Raw genomic sequence first — 22157 nt, 5'->3', positions numbered from 1 at the left:
TTCAACAAATACTATTTACAGATGACTTTACAACTGAGTATCTTAGCAAGAGAACCTTTCTGAAAGGTTTTAGGTATTGAGATGAGTTAATGATAAATTCAGCATGATTAATGTTATGCTCCACTATCGGCTTATTGTGTGAAATACCTTCGCCACCACCACTTGGGGATGGGAAAACAAATCAGATTTGACACTGTGAATCCTTATTCTCTTTATATTTGAGTAGGAGAGTAAAGGGCATTGATTTCTGTAGCTACTAAAAGAAAATTAGAGCAACAGAAAAATATGAAACCTCTGCTGCTGAACATGATGTTACTAATCAACAGAATTTTTTCAAAGAACAACTATTTTCATCTTTACTTGATCATCTTTTCTATATAACATCAGAAACAATGCATGTGTTATTGTTTTCAGGATAGGCTTACATAGTTAACGTAAGAATGTAAAATATACACACAGGAATGTTTTATAGAGAGATAAACTGCATTTCTAAAGGAGAGAGTTTTCGCATCACTTTAGCACACCCAGCATTAGCTGTCTCCACATGATAAACAATACAATCAGGTTGGAAGAGTTGCAAGAGCACTCACCATGTAAAAAGGAACACAGCTGAGCCAGTAATGTGTTTAATATCAGAGAAACAGGGACCTAGTAACTGGATGTCCTCTGTCAGGTTCCCAGCTTCTCTTCCAGATACATACCTAGTTCATTTGGTACCTTTCTATTAGGTGAGCTGCTTTTCTTCCACATAGTAGTTAGCCAACTTCAAATTGCTCATATCTGTCCATTTCTCCACTCAGCACCACGCGTACTCTCTCCTTCCTGCATTTAACAACATACAACAGGGAGATGTACTTATAGCATAAGGAAATATTTTTTCTTTTGCACTGCTTTGGATTTACCTTTTGTTTGCTTGGTTGGAAGCATGGATTTTTTTTTTCCTCCAAGGACAGGAAGGGTCTCTCACTAGTAGGTCTGCCAGGCTCTATTCATACTGACATAGGTAAAATATTCAGGCATGAGCTTTAGAGTAAGGATCACTGCACTAAGTAACAAGAGATATTCATGGATGCCTTGAAGGCTGTAAAGCCAGAGAAATGTAAAAGGTGTTCTATTCCAGTGCATATTTCTAAAAGAATTTGAAACCTTTGCAATTGTAAAACAGAAGATACTAGCCAGTTGTCTGGTCTACAAGCATCAGTTTACAGAATGAATGGGAACCTACAATGCTGTCATGATGTTGTTTTGCTTCAGAACATTGCGGGAGTAGGGGAGGACTGCCTTGTCTGTTTCCAAACATCACTGCTGTGTTTTCTGTTCCAGCTCATCCTTGCCACCTGGGAAGGAGGCTACAACTTGCAGTGCCAGAACCTCCACAGCGCTGGGGAAGCTGACATCCGGGTGAGGACAGCCACTGCTCAGCCCCAGCACCTGCAGCAATAATTTAGATAATAATAATTTAGATAATCACATTTAAGAATGATCACTTCTCTATAAACTGCCTCATCTTCAAAGAGAAATAAAACTGAAACCAGAGGTTGTGCTCATCCTTCAACAGGACTTCAGTGACTTTGGGGGAGCTGTGCACCTAATGATAAAGTACAGCAATACTTAAGCCCATTTTTGGGCAGATATTGATCTCCTTTTGCTTTGTTCTTGCTTTTACAGGTAGCCAAGGTGCTATGGTGGTATTATTTCTCCAAAGTAATTGAATTTGCAGACACTATCTTCTTTGTACTGAGGAAAAAAAACAGCCAGATCACCTTCCTCCACGTGTATCACCATGCCACCATGTTTAACATTTGGTGGTGCGTTCTGAACTGGATACCTTGTGGGCAAAGTAAGTCTCTGTTCAGTCCATCACCACCAGCAAATGGAGGGGAATTGCATCACTGTGCAAAGTCAGTGCTTCCCTGTGTTACAATACAGCATGGTTAGGATTCGCAGCTTATCATTCAGAATTGCTGAACGTGTGCAGATCTCAGTGAAATTAAAAGTAAGTTTAAAAGTTCAGAGAAAAAAAAAGTTGAATGTTACACCCCAGATTCTCCACTTAGTTGCCATAACTGCTTGTGTTTACATATCTTCAAACAACTTCTAAATAGGGTAATGGTATTGAATGATATACAAACGTTCATAACTACCACTTGAATTCTGAACAGGGCAGCTCTATCTAGTGGGCACTGTCTTATACTTCACACTGAAAGGCTGGTGCATTAGAATGGCAAACTGAGATGCAAGCACAGCGCAAAGTGAAGATTACTCAGCAGTGCCTCCTGTGTACAGTAATGACATGTTGTCACATTTTAGCAGTGTATTATATAAAATGCTTTCTGTATTGCATTGTTATAGGTTTCTTTGGACCCACTCTGAATAGCTTTATCCATGTGCTCATGTACTCCTATTACGGGCTGTCGGTCATCCCTTCTATGCGGAAGTATCTTTGGTGGAAGAAATACCTCACTCAGGCACAGCTGGTATGTGTCCATGTTCCTTTCACTTTTAATTGACAGAAATTGTCCAGAAATGCCAGAGGAGACAAAACGAATGGCAGGCAAATACTGACACTTGCAGCATTAAATCATAAAAAGGTTGAAAATTGTGGTTTGGGGTTTTTAAATTCTCAATGTGTCGTTCAAATGAGAAAACTAAATTCCTTCTAACAAGAAATATAACTACAGTACAGCTATAAAATGGAAGATGACACAAACAGCTCTTGGACAACACGACAGAAGTTGTGGTTCACAGTCCTAAACACTGACAGCCCTCCTTCTCCCTCATTTTTGCTTTGTTTTTGCCCCATCCCCAACTAACACTGGTCTGTCTAACCCTCTCCTTGCACCTCACATTTCCTTTTTTCTGTTCAGGCTTGTAAAGCTATTGTCTCAAGTCTCCAGTGTTTTCTCAGGTTTCTGCCCAGGGACAACACCGTACTTGTGTGACACAGCCTGGAAGATGTAACAATCCCTACTAAAACACCTTTCATTTTGCCAACCATTTGACCTAAAAACTCCTGGAAACATCCAGCTCCTTTTACATTATTACTTATTTATTTTAAAGTCATAAGAGCATCATTTTAACCTAACCCTCACAATACATTCATGTGTTCAGAAAGGAACCATTTCAGATTTCAAAGCGCAGAACTAGGTAAGGTTGCTATATATGATTTAGCTGGTGCCAGTCCTTCCTTAGGAAATATTCAGGCATGATCTTTTTACTCCAGATCCAGTTTCTGCTCACCATTGCGCACACGCTCAGCGCAGCTGTAAAGCCGTGTGGGTTTCCCTTTGGCTGCCTCATGTTCCAGTCTTCCTACATGGCCACACTGGTCGTCCTCTTTGTTAACTTCTACATTAAGGTAAGCAATCTCTCTCTCTCTCTTCCTTTTGACAAGGAGAAGAGAAAAAGTTTTTGCACGTTGCTCTTGTTGCAAACCATATGCCAAACAGGTAGAACGAGCGTCAGTACCTAAAATAAGTTTGTATTCACATCTATATGTGAATATATATATATTTTTAGCAAGGACTGCTCCAGCCTGCCTGCATACATGCAGCACCCAGCGAGAAAAGCTTAAAATCCTTCTTGACACCAAGTATTACAGGTAATACTAGTCAGGTTATATCAACTTTGCTGCTGCACATAATGCTGTTTGCTTAAAGTGTAAAACAAAGGTATATCTGCATCAACAAACAGGGTATTTCTATTGTACAGTTAACCAGAAATATTATTCGGGGGCTTTAAAACAAATGCAACTAGATACTTTAAATTTTGCTTTTGTAGACATACCAGAAAGCACCTTCAAGAACAGCTGCAAAGGAAACCCCTGTCACAGCGGAAGTCAAGAATGGATTCCATAAGAACTACTTTGCTGCTTCAAATGGATTCCTGGACAATAAGAAAGCACAATAAGTATGGCACTTTCCTGGGAAACAAAACCGAAACAAAAGACTGAATTACAGGCTTTAGCTTAAAACCTATTTGATTACACCTATTGGTTATTTCTACCAGACACTCATTAATTTACTGCTATTTAAGTTTTAACAAAATGAGTTTTATTTGTCCTGTCAAAGAACACCATCAGAACAATAAGGCCAACATTTTTCTCACATGAAAAAGAAAATATTTCTGATTTATACTGCTGGCACAAGAATGCCTTATATACCACTGAATGGAAACATTCCAAGTCTTCAAAAGGTTAGGGCTCTGCTAGGCTGGCACCTTGAGCACTTTCTCCTATGAAGACAGGCTGAGGAAGTGGGACTTGTTTAGCTCAGAGAAGAGGAGGTGCCAAGGAGACCTTATTGGGGCCTTCTAGTACTTGAAGGGAGCTGACTTCTTACACAGTCTGATACTGATAGGACAAGGGCAAATGGTTCTAAACTATAAAAGGAGAGATATAAGTTCATTATTAGGAAGGAACTCTTCACTAAAAGAGAGGTAAAGCACTGACACAGCTATCCAGAGAGGTTGTGGATGCCCTGTCACTGGAGGTGCTCAAGGCCAGGTTGGATGGGGCCCTGGGCAGCCTGAGCTGGTGAGTGGCAGTTCTGCCCATGGCAGAGGGATGGAACTAGACGATGTGTAAGGTCTCATCCAACTTAAGCCATTCTACGATAAATGTATTTTGGAGTAAATTGGAGGTCTGCAACTTAGAGAAGACAAGTACTGTGAGTGTAAATGTGCACAGAGTTCCCACTTAAATGGTTACAAATTAAAAACAGCTTACGTTAGCTTTGGGAAGCTTCACTGTACCCTTTTCTAACCTGGCCCCTCTCAGAGTCTCTAACAAAGTAGTCACAACCTCTTGACCTTCCCCTTTTCCACAGTGAAATAGCTGTGGGCTCCTCCAACCTAATAGCGTATTTAAATTCTCACCACAAAAACCCCTTTGTGGTCACAACAGCCCTCCCATCACCCTGCAGGGTCCCAGCAAGGAAGGAAAGAAACCACAAGTGCAAAGCCATAGAATAACAGAATATAGGATATGTTGAGTAAGAAAGGACCCTAAGCAATCTGAATGTTACTCAGAGACATGGCTAAGGGGCAAGGTAGGGAGGGGCTGGCAGTTGCACTAGACGATCTTAGAGTTCCTTTCCAACCTTAATGATTCTTTGAGTATCATTGAGTTTAACTCCTGACTCTATAAAGAGCCACCCAAAAATCAGACCATGCCTCTGAGAGCCAGCACAGGGAACCAAACAGCAGCACGGACCCACGCAGAGAGGAAGCATTCTACCAAGTCCTGCTCCTCTGATCTTTCTCCATGTCCCAGTCCAGTTTCCCCCTTGCACTGATATTATAGTGTGGGGTCTTGGAGACAGTAGGCACAAAGGGATGAAGTCTTATCTCAGGACAAGAGGCTGACCATCCAGCCTACCTGGGAATAGCATGCATGGCTGCAGCAACAATAAGAGCTTGTAGAGAGCAAGGAAAGGGCATGAGGAAGTCATAGAGGCTGGGGGAAGAACAGGCGTTTGACCAGCAGAAGCTTCCAACCTCTGCAAGTTGTCAGTTTGATGCAAGAAGCACCACTAGAAGGCATAAAGACAAAGAGTATCGCAAGAACCAGGAAGGTAGAACACCAGGCAAGTAGCTGAACCATTTGTCTATGAAAGGCAACAAATGATTGTATGTCCAAGCATGGATATTAGACCAAATGGAGTCCCTCTACCTTTTGAAGGCAAAGTATTTATCTACCAATATGGACAACATAAGCATTCTGAGAGTTAAAGTACATTATTGAAACAAACCTCACAGTAACTGATCATGTTTTGCTTAAACCTCATTTAAAAAATAATAATAATAAAATAAATGCCTTACTTGAAGCTCGAAGGGCTAAGGAAAAACAAAACAACCAACCACGACCAAAACTGTCTCACCTTGCAGATCCAGGCCAGCCAGGAAGGCTGGAATCAGGTATGTTTTAAATCCTTCAGATCTGTCTTAACATCTTCAGAATGCTGCAACTGCGAAGAAAAAGAAGCAGTGACTTTTTAAACCGGTTTTCCTGTAAAACATAACACTGTAAATAAACAAGTTTTAATATCAGAGTGTCTCTCTTCCATTTCAGGCATCAAATTGCTATGAGGTGTTTATTTGAGACTATTCTTTTTCAGAAGCTTGGAGGACATTCATTTCAGAGTGAGAGACATCCTGTGTAACCACACGCCAGGCTCCACTGGCACTGCTGTAAAGCTCCCCTGTGGTTTTTGTACAGCTGACGGCTGTGCTCTGCCCTCATTGATGGGACAGGTGGTATTTCTGCATATTACATGCATACACACAATTTAGGCTGATAGGTTGCATGTTTCCTACAGCATGCAAACAAGGGATTTTTGTGCTTCCTATTATATACATATATGTATATAGGATTTATACATGTATATCAGATATATATCCTATACACACACACACATATGTACACATACATATATATACTATATATATATATTTATATTTTATATTGGCAGACCAAATATCCTTGCCCCATACAGCAGCCCCTACTTCTTAGTAGTGGCTCAAAATGCAATGCAGGCTCCCACCTTCGTTCCTCTGGTTTTTGGTTCAGATGCATGACTTTGGGTGCAGGGCTAGAAGGTGTTCTGTACAAAAGATGTAAAAAGCTGATGTCAGACTCAGAAACAGCAAGGAGCTGAAAGAGCTGATGGTGGCAAAGAACTAGTCTGAAAGCTGTTCCTACCCATACACAAGCTTACCTGGGCTTCAGGCAATGACATGTTCGTGGGGGGCTTCAAGCTGCGTTCATGGAAAATGACAGTCTCTGTGCACTTGACATCTTTGCAGTCCTTCAGTAGGTATTTTTCTCCTCTTCTACACAAGTTCTCTTATGTTACGTTCAGATGCGATTCCCACATGCTGTTGACTGGAGATGGAGCCTGTCAGGCATACCATCATCCAGCAGCATGCTTGGTCCACTCCATAGGAACAGCAGAGGAGGCAGCACCTTGCTCAGCCAAACAGGCAAAGCCAGAACCACACGTTTTCTTGCATTCTCTAACAAAAAGTTCTTTTATGGATAAAAAAAGTGTTTGACAAAGCTTAACTCCTAGCAACACCCAAAACACCGGTCACCTTGTTAACACGCTTCTATCGAGTTGCTATTCTACTGGATGGGTGCAACAGGGGCCTTTTTCTGCCAACAGCAGCCTCCTCCCATAAAGTACTCGAACCCAGAGAAGATGTTTGTACACACAAGCAGGCCTAAAGACTCACAGATATGATTCCCTTGGTTAGGTACCAGCGTCAACTACACAGGATCTGTGAAAGATCAAACATCGTACCAAAGTGTCCTGCAGCGATTTTTCCTCCAGTCACTCATCATCACCATTACAGTTTGCTACAGTTGTTTTCCTGAATGGCTACTTACCAAAAACTCCATTGGCAACAAGTTTTGAAGTATCTTCTAGTCCAAAACAAGCCTATTAATAAAGCCAGGTGACCCATCCTTCCCATAATTACATCAGAATCCCCAAATACCAACACAAGGTACATACACAGCTTCTCCACAGCTGTAACACACAACAAGGAATCATGGTTGCTAAGAAAGGAGGGCTGTTCTCAGAATGACACTGGGGTTTGGGGGAGTTACTCTTATCCATCTCTCAGTCTTCAAGCCAACTCACAAACTCAAATGTAGCACAGAAACGCCACACACAATGCATCTATCCTGACCTAACATCATATTCAACTATCAAAACAATTAGCACAAATTTTATATTGCAAAGTACTGTAAATTAAACCTCTTAAATCTCCACACCCAGCCCCACTACCTGCAGAAGCTTATCTTTCAAACAAAGCCAGCATGTGATAACTTGCTTGTTCAAGGCTCATACTTCTTAGCCAGGTCATCTGATTCTCAGATTGATTCCAACTTTGCCTCTCTGCAGAAAACTACTACCAGGTCTCAACTGGAAACAGCTCAAAAATCTCAAAAATATAATCCCTTTCACATTGGAAGTACAGAGGGTGATGCACAAACCCAGGCCATGCAGTTTTCAGACTCTCCACAGGGCACTTGTATGTGCAAAAGGAATGAAGAGCAAAATGGAAGAGAGAAAGCTACAGAGTTTGGTTTGCTGTTTTTGAATGTTAGTGGCCCCCTAGGAAACAAAGAAGTAGAAAATGAGCTTTAGGAAGGTCCTTCCATGAACCTCAGAAGAAGAGGAAAGAAATTAGGCTGCTGCTGTGCACCCAGCCTCAGCTTTTTTGTAGGGCTTCCCTTAACCAAATGGCTATTGGGAATATTTTCTTGATTCTTGCTCACAATACGCAAAAGTCAGCCTACGTGACAAGGAATGGTTCTATTGCTGTGTTTGCTTTCACTACACAAACACATGAACCACTTTTATGGAAAGAGCCAAGGGGCAGGGCAGGCTGACCACAGGCAGGGCAAGCATGGGTACACAGCACATGGTCACTCTGCCTGTGTATTCCAGTCACTGAAGACACCCTGTCACAGTGCCACACAGCTTCCTGCAACCTTGCCAACGGGCTGCATGAGCTCTCCAGACCTTGGCTGGCCCATTTCACTAGTGTAAGGCATGCAGGTAGAATGAAAAGCATCAGTAAGTGATAAGACCAGCTCAGAAGGGTCAGCAAACAGCTCTTTTGTGGGAAACTTTAGGCTAACTTGCACAAGGCCATTTTGCAACACATCATCTACAAAAGCCAAGTGGACTTCAGACCTTCAGGGGACTTCACCTACCAAACTGATTCAACAGCATGGGAAATGGCATGAGATGGGCTGTCCAAACACACCTATATCTGCTTGCTGGCAAAAACATGAAAACCACTGGGAAAGACCAAAGCCTCCAGCACATCCTCCCAGCTCAGGCAGTTCACAGCGTGCCAGGCTTAACTTGCTATGGTGCTTTGTAGGTAACACTTTTTATAGGGGAAGATAGATAAAGTGCAGGGCAAAAGGACACCTAAGTCATATGGCAGCTCTTTATCCTCTCCCATCCTACCCTATCAGGGAAAGCAGCCCTTTGGGGTTCAGACTTTTCCAGTAAAACAATTAAAAGCAATAAAAGTTACAATTATTGCATACACACTTCAGTGAAAGAGGCTGATTTCTCCTTTATTCGAGCCACCTGAACTGCTCAACACACCTTCCAAACTTTTTACTGATGGATTACATGGGTATTCAACAAGAAATATACTATGAATTTATTCCTCTAAATCCCCTACTACAGATAATTACATGAGAAACGTGACTATTCTTACAGTCATAAGTGATGTGAAAATGGTGTTCTATCACCATCCACCAACAGTGGGGACATGTGGCAAAAGAGAACCTGGGACATCTACTCCGTTGTGCTCACCAAACTTAAATGCTTGGCTGCTTTAACTTGGAGAGCAGTAAAACCACCACAAATCATCACAGAAATGAATGGCCATTCACTGTTACTATAATTTGAGGGGGAAAAGAGAAAAGGATCCTTAAGTCAGGAAGAGCCTTCATGTCTCACTGTGATTCCTGTGTCAGACCTTCCCTTCAAGTAATGAGCATGCTGTAGCAGGAGATGAACAAGCTTAAGCCAGCCAAGGCAACATCTGTCCCAAAGGAGGTAGTGTGTCCAAGGTTACAAATGCAGCAGTCACTGAAAGTCCATTAAGATCCTGCAGAGCAGCAGAAGGATGCAGCATAGTCAGGTAACCAAGGACAGCCCCCAGGGAAATAAAGGCAAGCCAGCAGTCACAAAATAGCAGCTCTAGTTTTTTTACACATTACAAATAGCAGAAGGCAGGCCAGTTCTGGATTTGTGGGAAGAGCAGGAGTGAACAAGTCTTTGCTTTTAAATCAACTTGGAAAGAAAGAACCAGCCACCCCTTGACACAGATGGAAGCGCAGCCTTGTCTCACACGCAGCCAGGAATACTTCAGCAAAAGGAACAAGCATTACTTCCAGGAAGTGTTCCAGTTTCGGCGAAGGCAGCTGTGGATTTTCACTGTTCTCAATTCAGGCATGACACTGCAGTCTTATTAAGAGGGAACGGGCTCATCTACCTGAAGGCTTTTAGTGATGAAACAACCCTAGCAGCCATGAGGGCACAATACGTGCAGGGGAGATACCCTTCACTCCAAATCACACAGCAATCCAATGTCTGTTTCACAAGGCAAGTAGGTAGAAACAAAGCTTGGGACCATGCCACATTCCCACACATTGATTAAGATGCAGCAGCACGAGTGAAGTTTGTCACAGGCTGCATTTAATGCTGTGAAGAGCAACTGCAATTTAGGAAACCAACTTGTTGAGAGAGAGGATGATGTTAAATTGCACAGTTTACCTACTGCTTTCAAGAGACCTTTGGTGTTACTTATCTAATCCTAAACATTAGCTTCCAGGAAAGTACAAAGTACAGCAAGCAATAATTACTGGTTCTAGAAGTAATTTCTCTAGTTTCACTTGCCTGTATGTCTGTGGTGCTCCAAGTTTCTTGCCCTTTAGTCTGCAGAATGCCACCAGGCACATAGCCAACATCCAGTAGATCCCTTCATGTTTTCTTCTCTACAATCCAGAGCTGAGCAGCCAACGTGCATCAGTTTGTTGGTTAAGTCATTATACTCAGTCCATTTGCTGTTTCTTTGGTATTTAATGAGCCTATCTTACAGTTTTGCAGGAACAGTGTTTTGGACACAGGTCAAAACTAAACAATTCAACAAGCATACGTTGTTTTTAAACAAAACGACAACAAAAAACTCATTATCAATGTTATTATCACTGTCTTCATCTTTCTTTCCATTTAGAATAGACTAACATCTCCTTCACAGGACCATCTTCTCTGGATTTTTAAACACTGGAATCTCCAGTGAATCAGAGGGCTGCTAGTCAGAGGGAACAACAAACACACCGTTCTCTACTACACTCTTCATTGAGTCATTGTGCTGTAGGGGAGGGAAAAATAAGGTAAGAAAAAACATTCCAAATTATACAAATTTTTATGTTGTGCAAGGTAAGAAGGTTGCAGACAGCTAAGGAGCGTACATACTGAGGAGAAGTATTACCACATAATGGCCTTGTCCTTATCTTCTCCCTTAGGCAAGTGATTTTCAGCCACTTTGCTTTCCCTCCCATTTCCCCAGTTAAAGCAATCATAACAAAACTAAGAACTTTCTCAGCACAATTTAAGAGTCTTAAACAAAAACAGCACTTACTGTGGTGTTGACAGTTGTACTAGAAAAATTCTCAGCTGTCTCACCCAGGGCTGAGTCAACAGACTGAATTCTGTGGGGAAAGTAAGCTGAGATGAGCTGGTTTGTGAGGCATCTATTGCTTACAGATAAAAACAGTGATATTCACCAATAAAAACAAAACTTAGGACTATCCTTTCTGCAGCTTTATGCCCAGCACTGGTACCATTAGCATTTTTACACAGAAGAGTATCATCTCCTTTGATCCCTGGATAGAGATGATATGTTTGGACTGGATGATCTTCTAGGTCTTTTCCAACCTTGATAAATCTGCAATTCTATGATGTGCATCCCATCCCAGCCCTCTACCTCTTTACCTAAGTACATGCCCGCCATGCACAGCTTCCCATGCAGAGTCCTTCACTGAGTCCTAGCACCAGTTTAAGGTCCTTGTGGGCTGCAAAGATTCTGTTAATGAACACACCAAGTGAAGGTGCCACAGCACCTTCAGGCTAACTTCAACTACAAGAGGACCTGTGAGCAGGTTGGACAGCTGGTAAATGCATACCTTTGCTTCTGCTGGTTGCAGAAAGAATTCAGTTTGTACAACTGTGCATTCCAGAAATCCTAAAAACAGCCCAAAGAAAACCCCATTAATTTGGAAGGGGCACTCTATGAGCTGGCACAAGAGAAGTACTACACACCACCGCATCCTTCTCCATGCTCCTCAAGATCTGAGTATCTTTCTCGAGGCTGGCAAGCTCCTCCACAACAATCTGCTTGAAGTCTTCCAGCTTGTTCAGTCTAGCAATGGAAAACAAAACCCATTGGGTGATTGCCTGTAAAGTCCTTTAGCTGCCATTTTTTTCAAGCACATGGAGACAGTCCATAGAAATGGCTGTATAACAAAGCTTGAATAAATAAGCCCCTTTTAGTACTTCTCCCCCACTTCTTTAAGTAAATCAGCCAGTCTCCTTTGTTCACTCCCTTGAAACACCACAAGAGAAGCTACTAAGCATAACAAGAATTTTTAGCAGATCTATGAGCAGCAATGACAACAAGAAGTGGATAGCTTTATCAGCCACTCCTAACACAAGCATTCTTTGCGCTGAAATCAACCATCCCCTGTACCTCCTCAAGAGAGGAGGAACAAAGCCATTCTTCTGAAACTCTCTTTACAGAAAAGAAGAGACACACAACCCATTTTGCCTTAAAAACTATAGAGGACAGGGCCTCTTAGAAAGAAGCATTTCATTGTAAGAAATCAGAGTTCATATGGAGCTAATGACACTTCATTCAGCAGACACTTCACCTGCACTTGTGAATCTCTTTCAGCAGAGCAGAAACATTCTTCTCAGAAGTCTTCAGCGTGTTCTGTGCAGACATCTCCATCTCTTTGTACCTGGACTGACCACAGGACACACCATTAAGAGCAGGCATGTGGTATAACCCCAAACCTAAAAACCCAGTTTGCAGAAATTTCCATGAACACACACTGACATAATTAAAATACAAAAAAAAAACAAAAAAAAAACAAACATAATTGCTTCATGGTACAAAATGTAAATCCAGTATAAATCTTATAGTCTGGTTTGTTTCAAAAGCTTCATAACATGATATTCTGATAATGTTCTCTCATACTAGTCTTGGTTTTATGCCATCATAACTCATTAAAGCTAAACTGACAGTAACAGTTGGTCCCCCACTCTGAATCTCAAGTATGTCCATACTGCGAGCAAACCATCAATACACAGCACACATACTACTCACTGAGAAACCACCACCTCTGCAAACCACTGATCTGGGAGATACCAGCACACCCTTGTGGACCTACATGTGTTTCAGTGATTAGATGCAGTCTGCATTGCTTTCTATTTTTCATTATGGGAAACCTATGGAGTTTTTATGCTGAGCTTCCTGTAGGACTTCTGAGATTACAGGGGCTACCATAAGTGTTCTAAGAACTTCAGGCTAACAGACACTGTAACCAAAACACCACCCAAGGCATAGATGTTAAGAAAGTGCAAGTTACCCAGAACAGTTGCTTTAGCTGGTTGGTAAAGCTTTCAAATACAGCAATCACTCCTGAATCACCAATATCTTTATGCTGCATCTTGGGAAGAAACGCAGTATTCACATCAATGGTTTCCTGACCTACAAGAAAGCATGAGCCTGGTTAATTCTATGCTGGGGTGGAGGGGGGGAGGCCTTAGTGCGAAACAAACCCATGTGATACTGCAGGGAGATTTAAACAACAATGTTCATTATCATGGAGAAGTGTATTCCCAGATAGCAACGCAAGATGACAGAGGTCCATTGCCCAATAACTGCAGTTTGTTTGTCCATTATCTGTATGCTTTCTATAAAACAAGTTATTTCTAATTACTCTTGACAATCACTATTCAGAAAGACTAGAAGGCACTGCTACCTGAGCAGATGGTGGTCAGGAACCCCAGATTTCCTCATTCACACTTCCAAACATATGGCATCCAACAAGCAAACCCATAAGACAGGCCTTCTGCTACACTGACTTTTGAAGTGGATATCCTCCCTCCAGATCTCTCTCTCTCTCTCTCTCCCACATCCCTCAAGCTTTCACATGAATCTGATGTCCACCAATTAAAAAAACTGGATAACATTTCAATGCTTCACCTTCAGTGCCAATTTGACTTTACCTCTTTTGATCTCTTCTTCCTCCTCAACTGAATACAGAGGTTTTTTTGGATTCAAGGGTGACTCGGAGGACAAGTGGTTTGTTTCCCAACTGAAAATCCTGGGTTTCTTCACAACGGTGCCACTTAATGCATCTAGGAGAAGGGGAGAGGTTTCAGTTCCCCTGTTCTTTACCAGGAGGCACATAGCTGTGCCTACCGGATACACAAGCAAAAAACACCGCTGGAATTACCAATACAGCAGAAAAGCAGGCAACTTCAATTTAGTGCATGGCATCACACTTTCACAGGACAGAACACAAGACAAAACTTGACCAGCAAATCTTCTCCCCTTACAAAAGGGGAGAACCTGACTATACTATGTAGCTAACTAGAAAACTACTGTATTTCCATCTCAGAGATTCATTTCTTGTCCCAGTATTCTAGCCATTCTACCTATGTCTATATTATGTGAAAAGAAGCTTTCTGAAGTGTGTCATTTGTTTTTAGAGTTGCATTGCACCTCCAAATCATTATATTTAGGGTTTATTCTTTTGCTTATTTCATATATTTACTCCCAGGTTACTAGTTTGTAAGCCTCCAAGCTCTGACCAGCTACACTAGTAGCTCCCCCATAATCACAGTAAGGATTTAAGAGTTATAGAGTCATTCAAGTTGGAAAAGACTTTCAAGAGTTAGTGATTGTTACAGTTGGAAAGATTAGCGTGGTGGAATAGCAATACAGGAGTTGAATAGCAAAAGGTCAAACAGGACAGGAATGCTCACCTGTCTCCTAAGATCTAGGGTCAAGGGGAAAAACTCCATAAAGGAGGGATCTCGAACCATAAATACCCCCCCAGCAGCAGTTGGCCCTTAAATGGGGTCTAAGAGAGGTACAGCCAGGCTCCATCCCTTCTTAATTGCCTTCACCTATTCTCCCAGGGCTGACTCTGTCCTTTCCCCAGGTGATCAATCAGTGTTTCAGGCCATGACTCAACAGTTTCCATATAGTAATGAGTTTAGGAATTTATATATAAAGAAATCAACAATTCTTTCAACATCCCTTTCTGCCTTTTAACCAGCTCTCCCACATTATTGAGACCAACACACCTGAATCCTTCCGCTTAAATCTTTCTTCTTCTCTTGTTTTTTCACCAGACACATTGTGAAACTTCTAAAGGAGAGATGGAAAAGAAAATAAGGCAGCACACCCAGGGGGCAGGCAAGTTGCCAGGTGCTGCAGACAAAGCAAAATAACACAATGCGTGGATGGCTTGCAGATCAGAAGCAGGCTCAGGGCAGGTTGGGAACAACTCAAGCACTGCATACAGAACCTGTGTCGCTGCCTCCTCCACAGAGTGCTCCTCCATTGATACATCCGGCGGCTGCCATGTGCCTTCAGGCTCCTCTGATGGGACCTCACCTGTGTGAGAGGGTAGCCAAAGGATTCAGCCTTCCCTGCCTGTGACCAGACTCACCATGATGTATGGGCAATATCACCTATACTATTCATGGGTGAAGCTCCAGGCATGCCAGCATAAAAGCTGTGCACATCCTTACCATGAACATCCGTTGTTTTACCACATCACAGAATTGTAGGGGTTGGAAGGGACCTCTAGAGATCATCGAGTCCAACCTCCCTGCTAAAGCAGGTTCCCTACACCACCTACACATACATGAACTACCATTAATATAAGAATGCTAAAAGTTAATCAGCACTGCAGAAAACAGAAGAAAGCTCAGCCAGCTTTACACAAACCTGAAATACAAGTCACAGTTTGCCCATGTTTGGTACTTGCTTTACAACACAGAAGAAAATGCCAATTCATAGGCAACCCTTATGTTAAATCCACACTTTATGAGGAAAACATGAAAAAAAAAAAAGGCCAAAATACTTTTCTAATACACTGAACAATATAAAAAGAAATACCAGCAAGATCCACTGTAGGTAAATCATCTCTCTTGGAGGTGGATGTACTTTTTTTCCTTGACGTTTTCTTTTCATCCTTTTGTCTTGCTGCTCCCCGCTAAAACAAAATCAAGTCTCAATATGTATTTTCAATACAATTAGGGTTGTTTGTTTTCTTTAGTGGATTTTTGAAGATGTATAACAGCAGAGGCCTCAAAATGTGCCTAACACAAACTTAAAGCTCTCTTCATTGCTGTGCCCTGAATTTACCTGCACACTAAAGTTCTGCATTTGGCCAGTAGAGTTATATAATGGATTAAGTTTTTCCAGCAGCAGAATCAAAGAATTTTCAGTCAAGAGAAAATAGAAAAGGCTTTCAGGGTAAGATTAAAACTTACAGTGTGGCTTTAAGTTCTAGATACTTTTCCCATACTTGCTGTATTCAGGTAGGAACGTTTTCAGAATGTTTGAGACACAGCACCTAACAGCTGGGCACTGGAATAACCTGGCATTACTTAACCGTGTTTTATTGTGCTTTATGTACATCTGATCCACTTGCTGCCTTGTCAGTATAACTCATGGCTAGCTTTCCAGAAGCTATAGCTGGAAGCAGAGGACTTGTATCCTCGGTCTCTAGCAGGCCACCAGCATCAGTAATATCTAATTGGCATTTGTTCATTAGAATGCTTGAAAAAGAGGATTCCAACATACTGACTCCCACTCACTCACATTTTGCGTTGATACCGTTTCTAAATCTACACGACAACTCCTCACCTCTTCCACCTGGTTTTCATTGCTGCTGCTTGGAGATGAAACTGGAAGTACTGTGGAAGAAAAGTTTACCTGGTTACCAGCAACGTAACTGGGAACTATCTCCATTGGTCTGCAACATGGCTAAAAATGCCAGCTGCAGGAGAAAGAAAAGGAATCCTCCTCCACAAGTAACCACCAGCCACTTCCTCACCTGTAGCATTACCTGCTCACCATGCATGATATGACCCAAGCCTACCTTTTAATTTCCTTCTCATCCTGTGCCTTTTTCGGGTGTAGTTGAGAGATTTTGGCACTGACGCTTTCTGGGAGTTGAGAATCCAGCTTTTCTCACTCTCACTGTTGCTTGTTTTTTCATTGTTGCTTTCAGAGAAGAGATGCATTCTATAACTAAGATGAAAGGCACCATTAGGAGTCCTGTTCAGCCAGCTCTCCAAAAAGCAAACCAGCCATTCCTTTCCTCTAAAGGAAATTACCCCATTACTTCCTCCCCACCATGCAATACATGAAGCATTTCAAGCTGCATAAAAATACTAGGAGCAGACACTTGCCGTTTGCCAGTACAGGGCTTAGAGCATCCTACTGCTTCCTCTCACAGCCAAACAGCAGCAGCAGGGCATGCTAAGACACCAGCAAGCTATTCATGCATAGCCACTATTAGTTCATTTATCAATTGCACTATTAACAAATTAAATAAACTGTACTTCATCAATTACAAAAACATTTAGATTAATAGCAAGGCTGAATTCATAATTAGAACTCAGCATTTCTATTGCCAGCTTTTCCTTCTTTGTCTGGTTTCTGAAAATAACAATTCAGTAATATCCAAAATTTAGCACCTAAATGAAAGATGGAGGGCTTCAGTATTTCCTAAAGGCAAATCAGCTTAAGAGATGGAGCCTAATTGTAGACAAGAGTAATTTTTCTCTTCTGTAACTTACACACTTTCAGATTCTCTTTGAATGTTGCTACTGGATACATCCAACATTTGCAGATGCTATGACAGCTTAGTAAGGAACTGCTATTTTGGATACATACCACAGCCTTCTTAACTTGCAGCAGTTTAACTAAGGCAATGAACTGTTCTTACCACAAACAAGCATTTTACAGATGGTGCTCCTGTACCTCTGATTTTGTGAATAACTTTTCATCCCCAAAACCTTCCCTTTGGCTTCAGCAACCTAATAAAAAAGAACACACACTTGTTTGACTTGAAGTTTATTTATTCTGTAAAATATTCTCCAAAATTAGAGCACTTCTACCCAGAGAGACTTTCGATAGAGCTATCAGGACATCAGGCAGCACACCACATAACAAGAGTCCATGCTGACACCCAGTGGTAGCAGAAGGGACTGGATAGTGTCCAGTTTATAGCAAAAAATCTCCCCAGTCCTGAAAACCATTCCTTAAGTATAACACTAAAAAGAAATACAAGCTGTTTCGCTATGTGAGCACACCCACCCTTGCAGCACATATGGTATTCCCCCACTATAAATCTCTGCTCTCTGGCTGAACCATGAGCTCAGAACAGCCCCTAAAAGATGCCTCAGCTTTACCGTCTCATGACTTGCAGAGTCTGAAACCTCAAAGTCGTAGGAGTCCTTCCTGCAAGACAGCACAGTGTGGCAGGATGTCATGAGCAGTTACCCAAAGGCACTGAGAACTACTGAGGGAGGGGGAATAAACTGCGAGTGTTTACTATTTGACAAAGTTAATAAATAAGTACCATATGCTTAAATACAGTGTTCTCACAGCCTCCACTACATCTATATCTATGTATCTATAACATTTGCTTCTTCCTTAGCACATAGTAGGAGAAAGTCATGAATGAAAGAAGTTCAGAAGCATTCAAGAAAAAACAAACTAACATTTAATTCCCTTTTGGGAGCTTGAATTTAAATATTTGTTCTCTAATCACTTTTCTCGTTTAGTTTTTGTGCCTTTAATTACTTGAAGGGTATTTTTCTTTCACCAAATAACAGCTACTTCGAAAAGCCATACGATTAGTTCTTAACATGCAGCAAATTCTCCTTTTCTCACAAGCAAAAGGACAAAAAGAAGAAAGAATTACACGCTTCCCAGTGAGACTTCTAACTAGAAAGAAGAAATGCTCATTTTCAGCTGAAGCACTAGAGGGAGCAGAACGACTGCACTTAAGCCACTTCTCCATTCCAGCTCCATTACTCCTGTTTTCTAAAGAGGAGCACCAAGGTACTTAAGCTTAAAACACAGACTATGCAGTGATGCTGACATTCTGCACTATAGTTTTCCATTCCTGTCTACAATCAATCAAGAAAAATGAATCCAACCATATTTTATAAGCTCAGAATCACTAGATTAGACCAGGACACATGAAGTCAAACACCTGGTCAACCAAAACCACAGCAGGAAGAAAAAGTCATCTCAGAGCTCCAGGACAGGAAATAACAAACAACTAGGACCTAGGGCCCTGTTATGACAGCCATGTTCCATTTTTGCAGCTATGAAATAAAAACCACCAGATCAGAACCAGATCTGTGTGCTTGCACCATACCTGCCTCCAGTCTTCTGCTTGACCAAACCTTTTGATCTGGTTCTCCTTTCAAAGGTACCAACCTTCTAGAAAGAAATACGTTATGGGATTAAAAACTGTCATATGCAAAGTCATGTATTCATTCTAAAGTCTGATAAAAGCAAAGGTAAGGAGTATCAGGAAGCAAGTCTCCCTGTCACAACAACAGCCTAGCTGTAGCTGCATAGTTAATTCCTACCAGGAAGCATTGGACTTCTGATGCTGAAGCCAAGGGGACAGGATATCAAGGGTATAAGAGAAATAGTTTAGAAGCTTTTAACTCATTGTGCAGGGTCAAGTGTTACAAAAACACCTGAACTTTCAGGTTAAATATATATACTTCATAAACCTGGTAGAAAGACCACCAGAACATCTCATCTCTTGCCTCATGTATCTTAACTCAGGTGAGTAAAAACATACCTTGGGCACTGATGCCTCCATGAGTTTCTCTTCCTGGGGCTTCTCACTGTGGAGGATACACAAGTGAACACAGTGCTGGGGGGATAGTGTTTTAAAGTCCAGATATTCCATTCCTGAAGTATTTCCATTTAAGAAGTATTGAGAGGAGAGGAACTTGTACCAATAAGCCTTAAAGCAGTGGGTTAGCACGTGCACAGGGAGAAAAGCTCTTCTATAGAAGAGTAACTCATGAACTATAACACTGTCCTTCACAGCTCTGAAAAATGGTATCAGTAACACCAAGGTGGACGCAATTTCACATGACCTTACACAAAAATCACAGCCCTTATTACAAAAAGCTATGCCTTTGATGAGCTGAGCATGCAACAGAAATTGAGCTACCTGTAATACAGGTGTACACTTACACTGCATTTTAATTGAACTAGGCATGAGAGGTAGCATCACCTTGCTAATCAGGATGGCAAAGTGGTTTATTTTTTCCTTTTCATAGCTGATGAAACAAACCTCATAATCACATGCACTTTAGCCCAAGGGAATTAAAAAAAAAAAGCCAATACCTTTCAGCTTCTCACTTGAAAGACACTTACCTAGACTTCACATCCATCCTTGGAGATAGAGTTCTGGGCTTGTTTGCTGAAGAAGATAAGGAAACTACAGCTTCACCCTCTGGAGCTACTTAGTAAAAGTTTTTGTCTGCCTGCTTTCACTGGAAAGTCCTCAAAAGCAGAACCTTCACCATGTCACCCAGGTGACTCTTAACTGGGTCACGCTTAAGGAACCGAAGGGAGCCATGCCTGACCTGAGCCTTGGTCAGCTTCATCCAGGCCAGACTGCTGATTCACTGCAATCACGGTGACATCAGAGTTAGGTGTTTTCTGCTTGGAGACATGAAACCATCAACAGACATTTAATAAAGAAGTGGGGTTTTCTGAGGTTTCTTATTTGTTTTACAAGACCAGAATTTCAGTGTCAGCAATAGCTAAAACATCATTGCTATTCACATCTAGTGATAGTCTTTGAGTTATATTTGAATGATACTATTGAGCACCACAGATTGTTCCATCATCACCCTGTAAGGCAGGAAGTTGTGGGTTTTTTTGTTGTTGTTTTGTTTTTTAAGCATTTTGACAGTATTTCAAATCTGGGGACAAGTATTTAGGCTGACTTCCCATTAATATGAGAAAGGTGAAGTTTAAAAATAGGTCAGGTCTGAGAACAAACCAGGTTTCTTGGAAAGAAAGTTTTTCACAGGTGTAGTTAAAACTGGAGGAAAAGAAAAAGGAGACACAAGACTCACTGCCACAGTGCCCACTAACTGCTCTTTGTGTTGTGAAATCAAGTTTCCTGGTATGGGTTCCACATTTTCAGAGTTTTCAGGATCTTTCCTCTTCTGTAGATCACTGGACTGAGGTGTTACTGCAAAACAACAGTCTGGATGAGAATATCTTCATGATATTCAAACACATACACCTCCCTGTTCTTAAGCACATGTGTAAAAGTGTAACAGTACCAACTATTAGACAAACATCAAGATCATGCTTGGTAAAACATTAAAAAACTCCAAATTACCAAAAGAAGAATTGAAATGCTCAGCATATCAGCATCTTAAGCCCACCTTTCATCACGTATGAAGATGTACGTTTAGTGCCTTAACCCCTAGCTCTGCAACACATGCACAAACGTCTTGTATCCAACTGAAGCACCAGACTAGATCTTCCACCATCTGTTTCATTGTTCGATTCTCCAAAAGGCACTACAAAGGGTGTTTATCTAGAGACAAACTACATTCTACCCCTTGCACTGCTTGAATGCTTTGAGTAGTAGTGCCCACCTTTTACCTGTGTACATGCTTCAAGGTTTAACACTGACAGAAGAGCTTCCTCACCTGTGCCCTTCAGCATCTGGAAGACTTCCATTACAGCTTACTTTGGGTTGTAAATGGAGAGAAAAGGGAAGGACTAGTGAAAGAATTGCTGTCCCATACCTACAGCTAGAAGTAGCTCTTTTGGATATTTGTCTGAAGAAACCTGAAACACGCTGTAGCTGCCAGTGCACATATCCAGTGAGTTGTTTCCCTGTCTTCTGTGTTTTGTTTTAAATGTGACTAACTGCAAGTAGTGGACTGTGAGTAAAGATACTCATCTTGAAATCTAATGACTTGATTCCCAGAAAATAAAATAACAACAAAAAAGAGATCACCTTCTTCATTCTGCCTGGTTTGCTTCCCAGTGTGGATGGACTCCTCTTCACCCACATTTGTCTGTTAGAATGAAGGAATCTTACGTGAAATGACCTTAAAGTAGAATCCTGTATCAAATTCAGTTAGCTACTGTTAGCATACAGTTAGCATAAGTAACATCTGTTAATCACCAGCAACAAATCATTGGATGCCAGTCAAGCCGACCATTTGGAAACATCTCATCCCCTGCCACTTCACTGTGACTATTTATTCTGACATAATATTTTCCATAGATCCCACAGTCTGCAGATTAAACATATTAAAAATTATCAAACTGATAAATAACAAAAACACCCTCCTGTGTTCTTCCATTATCTCATAATAAAAGTGAGCATTTTTTATAAAAATGCTTCTACTGTTTAGATTAAAAGTAGTATCTGCAAAGTCAGTCTGTGTCTTGCCATGCCTCTTTTCACCAGCTTCTCACATCACTGTTAGTTCAACTTGTGCAGTACTTTGAGT

The 22157-nt window shown here is 41.4% G+C and overlaps 2 protein-coding genes across 7 annotated transcripts in view; one reads left to right on the top strand and one right to left on the bottom strand.

Moving 5' to 3' along the window:
- Nucleotides 1–6048, top strand: part of ELOVL2 (ELOVL fatty acid elongase 2) — a 33309-nt gene extending 27261 nt beyond the window's left edge. Inside the window, exons 4-8 of the mRNA XM_015854637.2 lie at nucleotides 1324–1401; nucleotides 1669–1840; nucleotides 2353–2477; nucleotides 3224–3358; nucleotides 3781–6048. Coding sequence (XP_015710123.1) covers nucleotides 1324–1401; nucleotides 1669–1840; nucleotides 2353–2477; nucleotides 3224–3358; nucleotides 3781–3909 — 639 coding nt within the window. The 3' untranslated portion in view covers nucleotides 3910–6048. The remainder of the gene's footprint in view (nucleotides 1–1323; nucleotides 1402–1668; nucleotides 1841–2352; nucleotides 2478–3223; nucleotides 3359–3780) is intronic.
- A 3026-nt stretch (nucleotides 6049–9074) lies between these two features.
- The window catches only part of SYCP2L (synaptonemal complex protein 2 like), a 22418-nt gene continuing 9335 nt past the window's right edge, over nucleotides 9075–22157 (bottom strand). For 4 of the 6 annotated variants that reach the window (XM_015854599.2, XM_015854602.2, XM_015854601.2 and 1 more), the window contains exons 16-35: nucleotides 21656–21716; nucleotides 20754–20872; nucleotides 20256–20334; nucleotides 20044–20089; nucleotides 19457–19502; nucleotides 19019–19083; nucleotides 18042–18090; nucleotides 17611–17666; nucleotides 16724–16875; nucleotides 16489–16538; nucleotides 15736–15832; nucleotides 15140–15228; nucleotides 14916–14979; nucleotides 13830–13961; nucleotides 13187–13308; nucleotides 12467–12561; nucleotides 11859–11958; nucleotides 11723–11781; nucleotides 11179–11248; nucleotides 9075–10908 (exon numbers count right to left, since the gene is read on the bottom strand). In XM_015854599.2, the coding sequence (XP_015710085.1) occupies nucleotides 10849–10908; nucleotides 11179–11248; nucleotides 11723–11781; nucleotides 11859–11958; nucleotides 12467–12561; nucleotides 13187–13308; nucleotides 13830–13961; nucleotides 14916–14979; nucleotides 15140–15228; nucleotides 15736–15832; nucleotides 16489–16538; nucleotides 16724–16875; nucleotides 17611–17666; nucleotides 18042–18090; nucleotides 19019–19083; nucleotides 19457–19502; nucleotides 20044–20089; nucleotides 20256–20334; nucleotides 20754–20872; nucleotides 21656–21716 (1611 nt within the window). In that variant the 3' untranslated portion in view covers nucleotides 9075–10848. The remainder of the gene's footprint in view (nucleotides 10909–11178; nucleotides 11249–11722; nucleotides 11782–11858; nucleotides 11959–12466; nucleotides 12562–13186; nucleotides 13309–13829; nucleotides 13962–14915; nucleotides 14980–15139; nucleotides 15229–15735; nucleotides 15833–16488; nucleotides 16539–16723; nucleotides 16876–17610; nucleotides 17667–18041; nucleotides 18091–19018; nucleotides 19084–19456; nucleotides 19503–20043; nucleotides 20090–20255; nucleotides 20335–20753; nucleotides 20873–21655; nucleotides 21717–22157) is intronic. The other 2 variants (XM_015854600.2, XR_001553273.2) reach the window with 2 other exon arrangements.

Source organism: Coturnix japonica, chromosome 2 (assembly GCF_001577835.2).
Source record: "Coturnix japonica isolate 7356 chromosome 2, Coturnix japonica 2.1, whole genome shotgun sequence".
NCBI lineage: Eukaryota > Metazoa > Chordata > Aves > Galliformes > Phasianidae > Coturnix > Coturnix japonica.
This window is presented reverse-complemented; position numbering and strand designations above follow the sequence as displayed.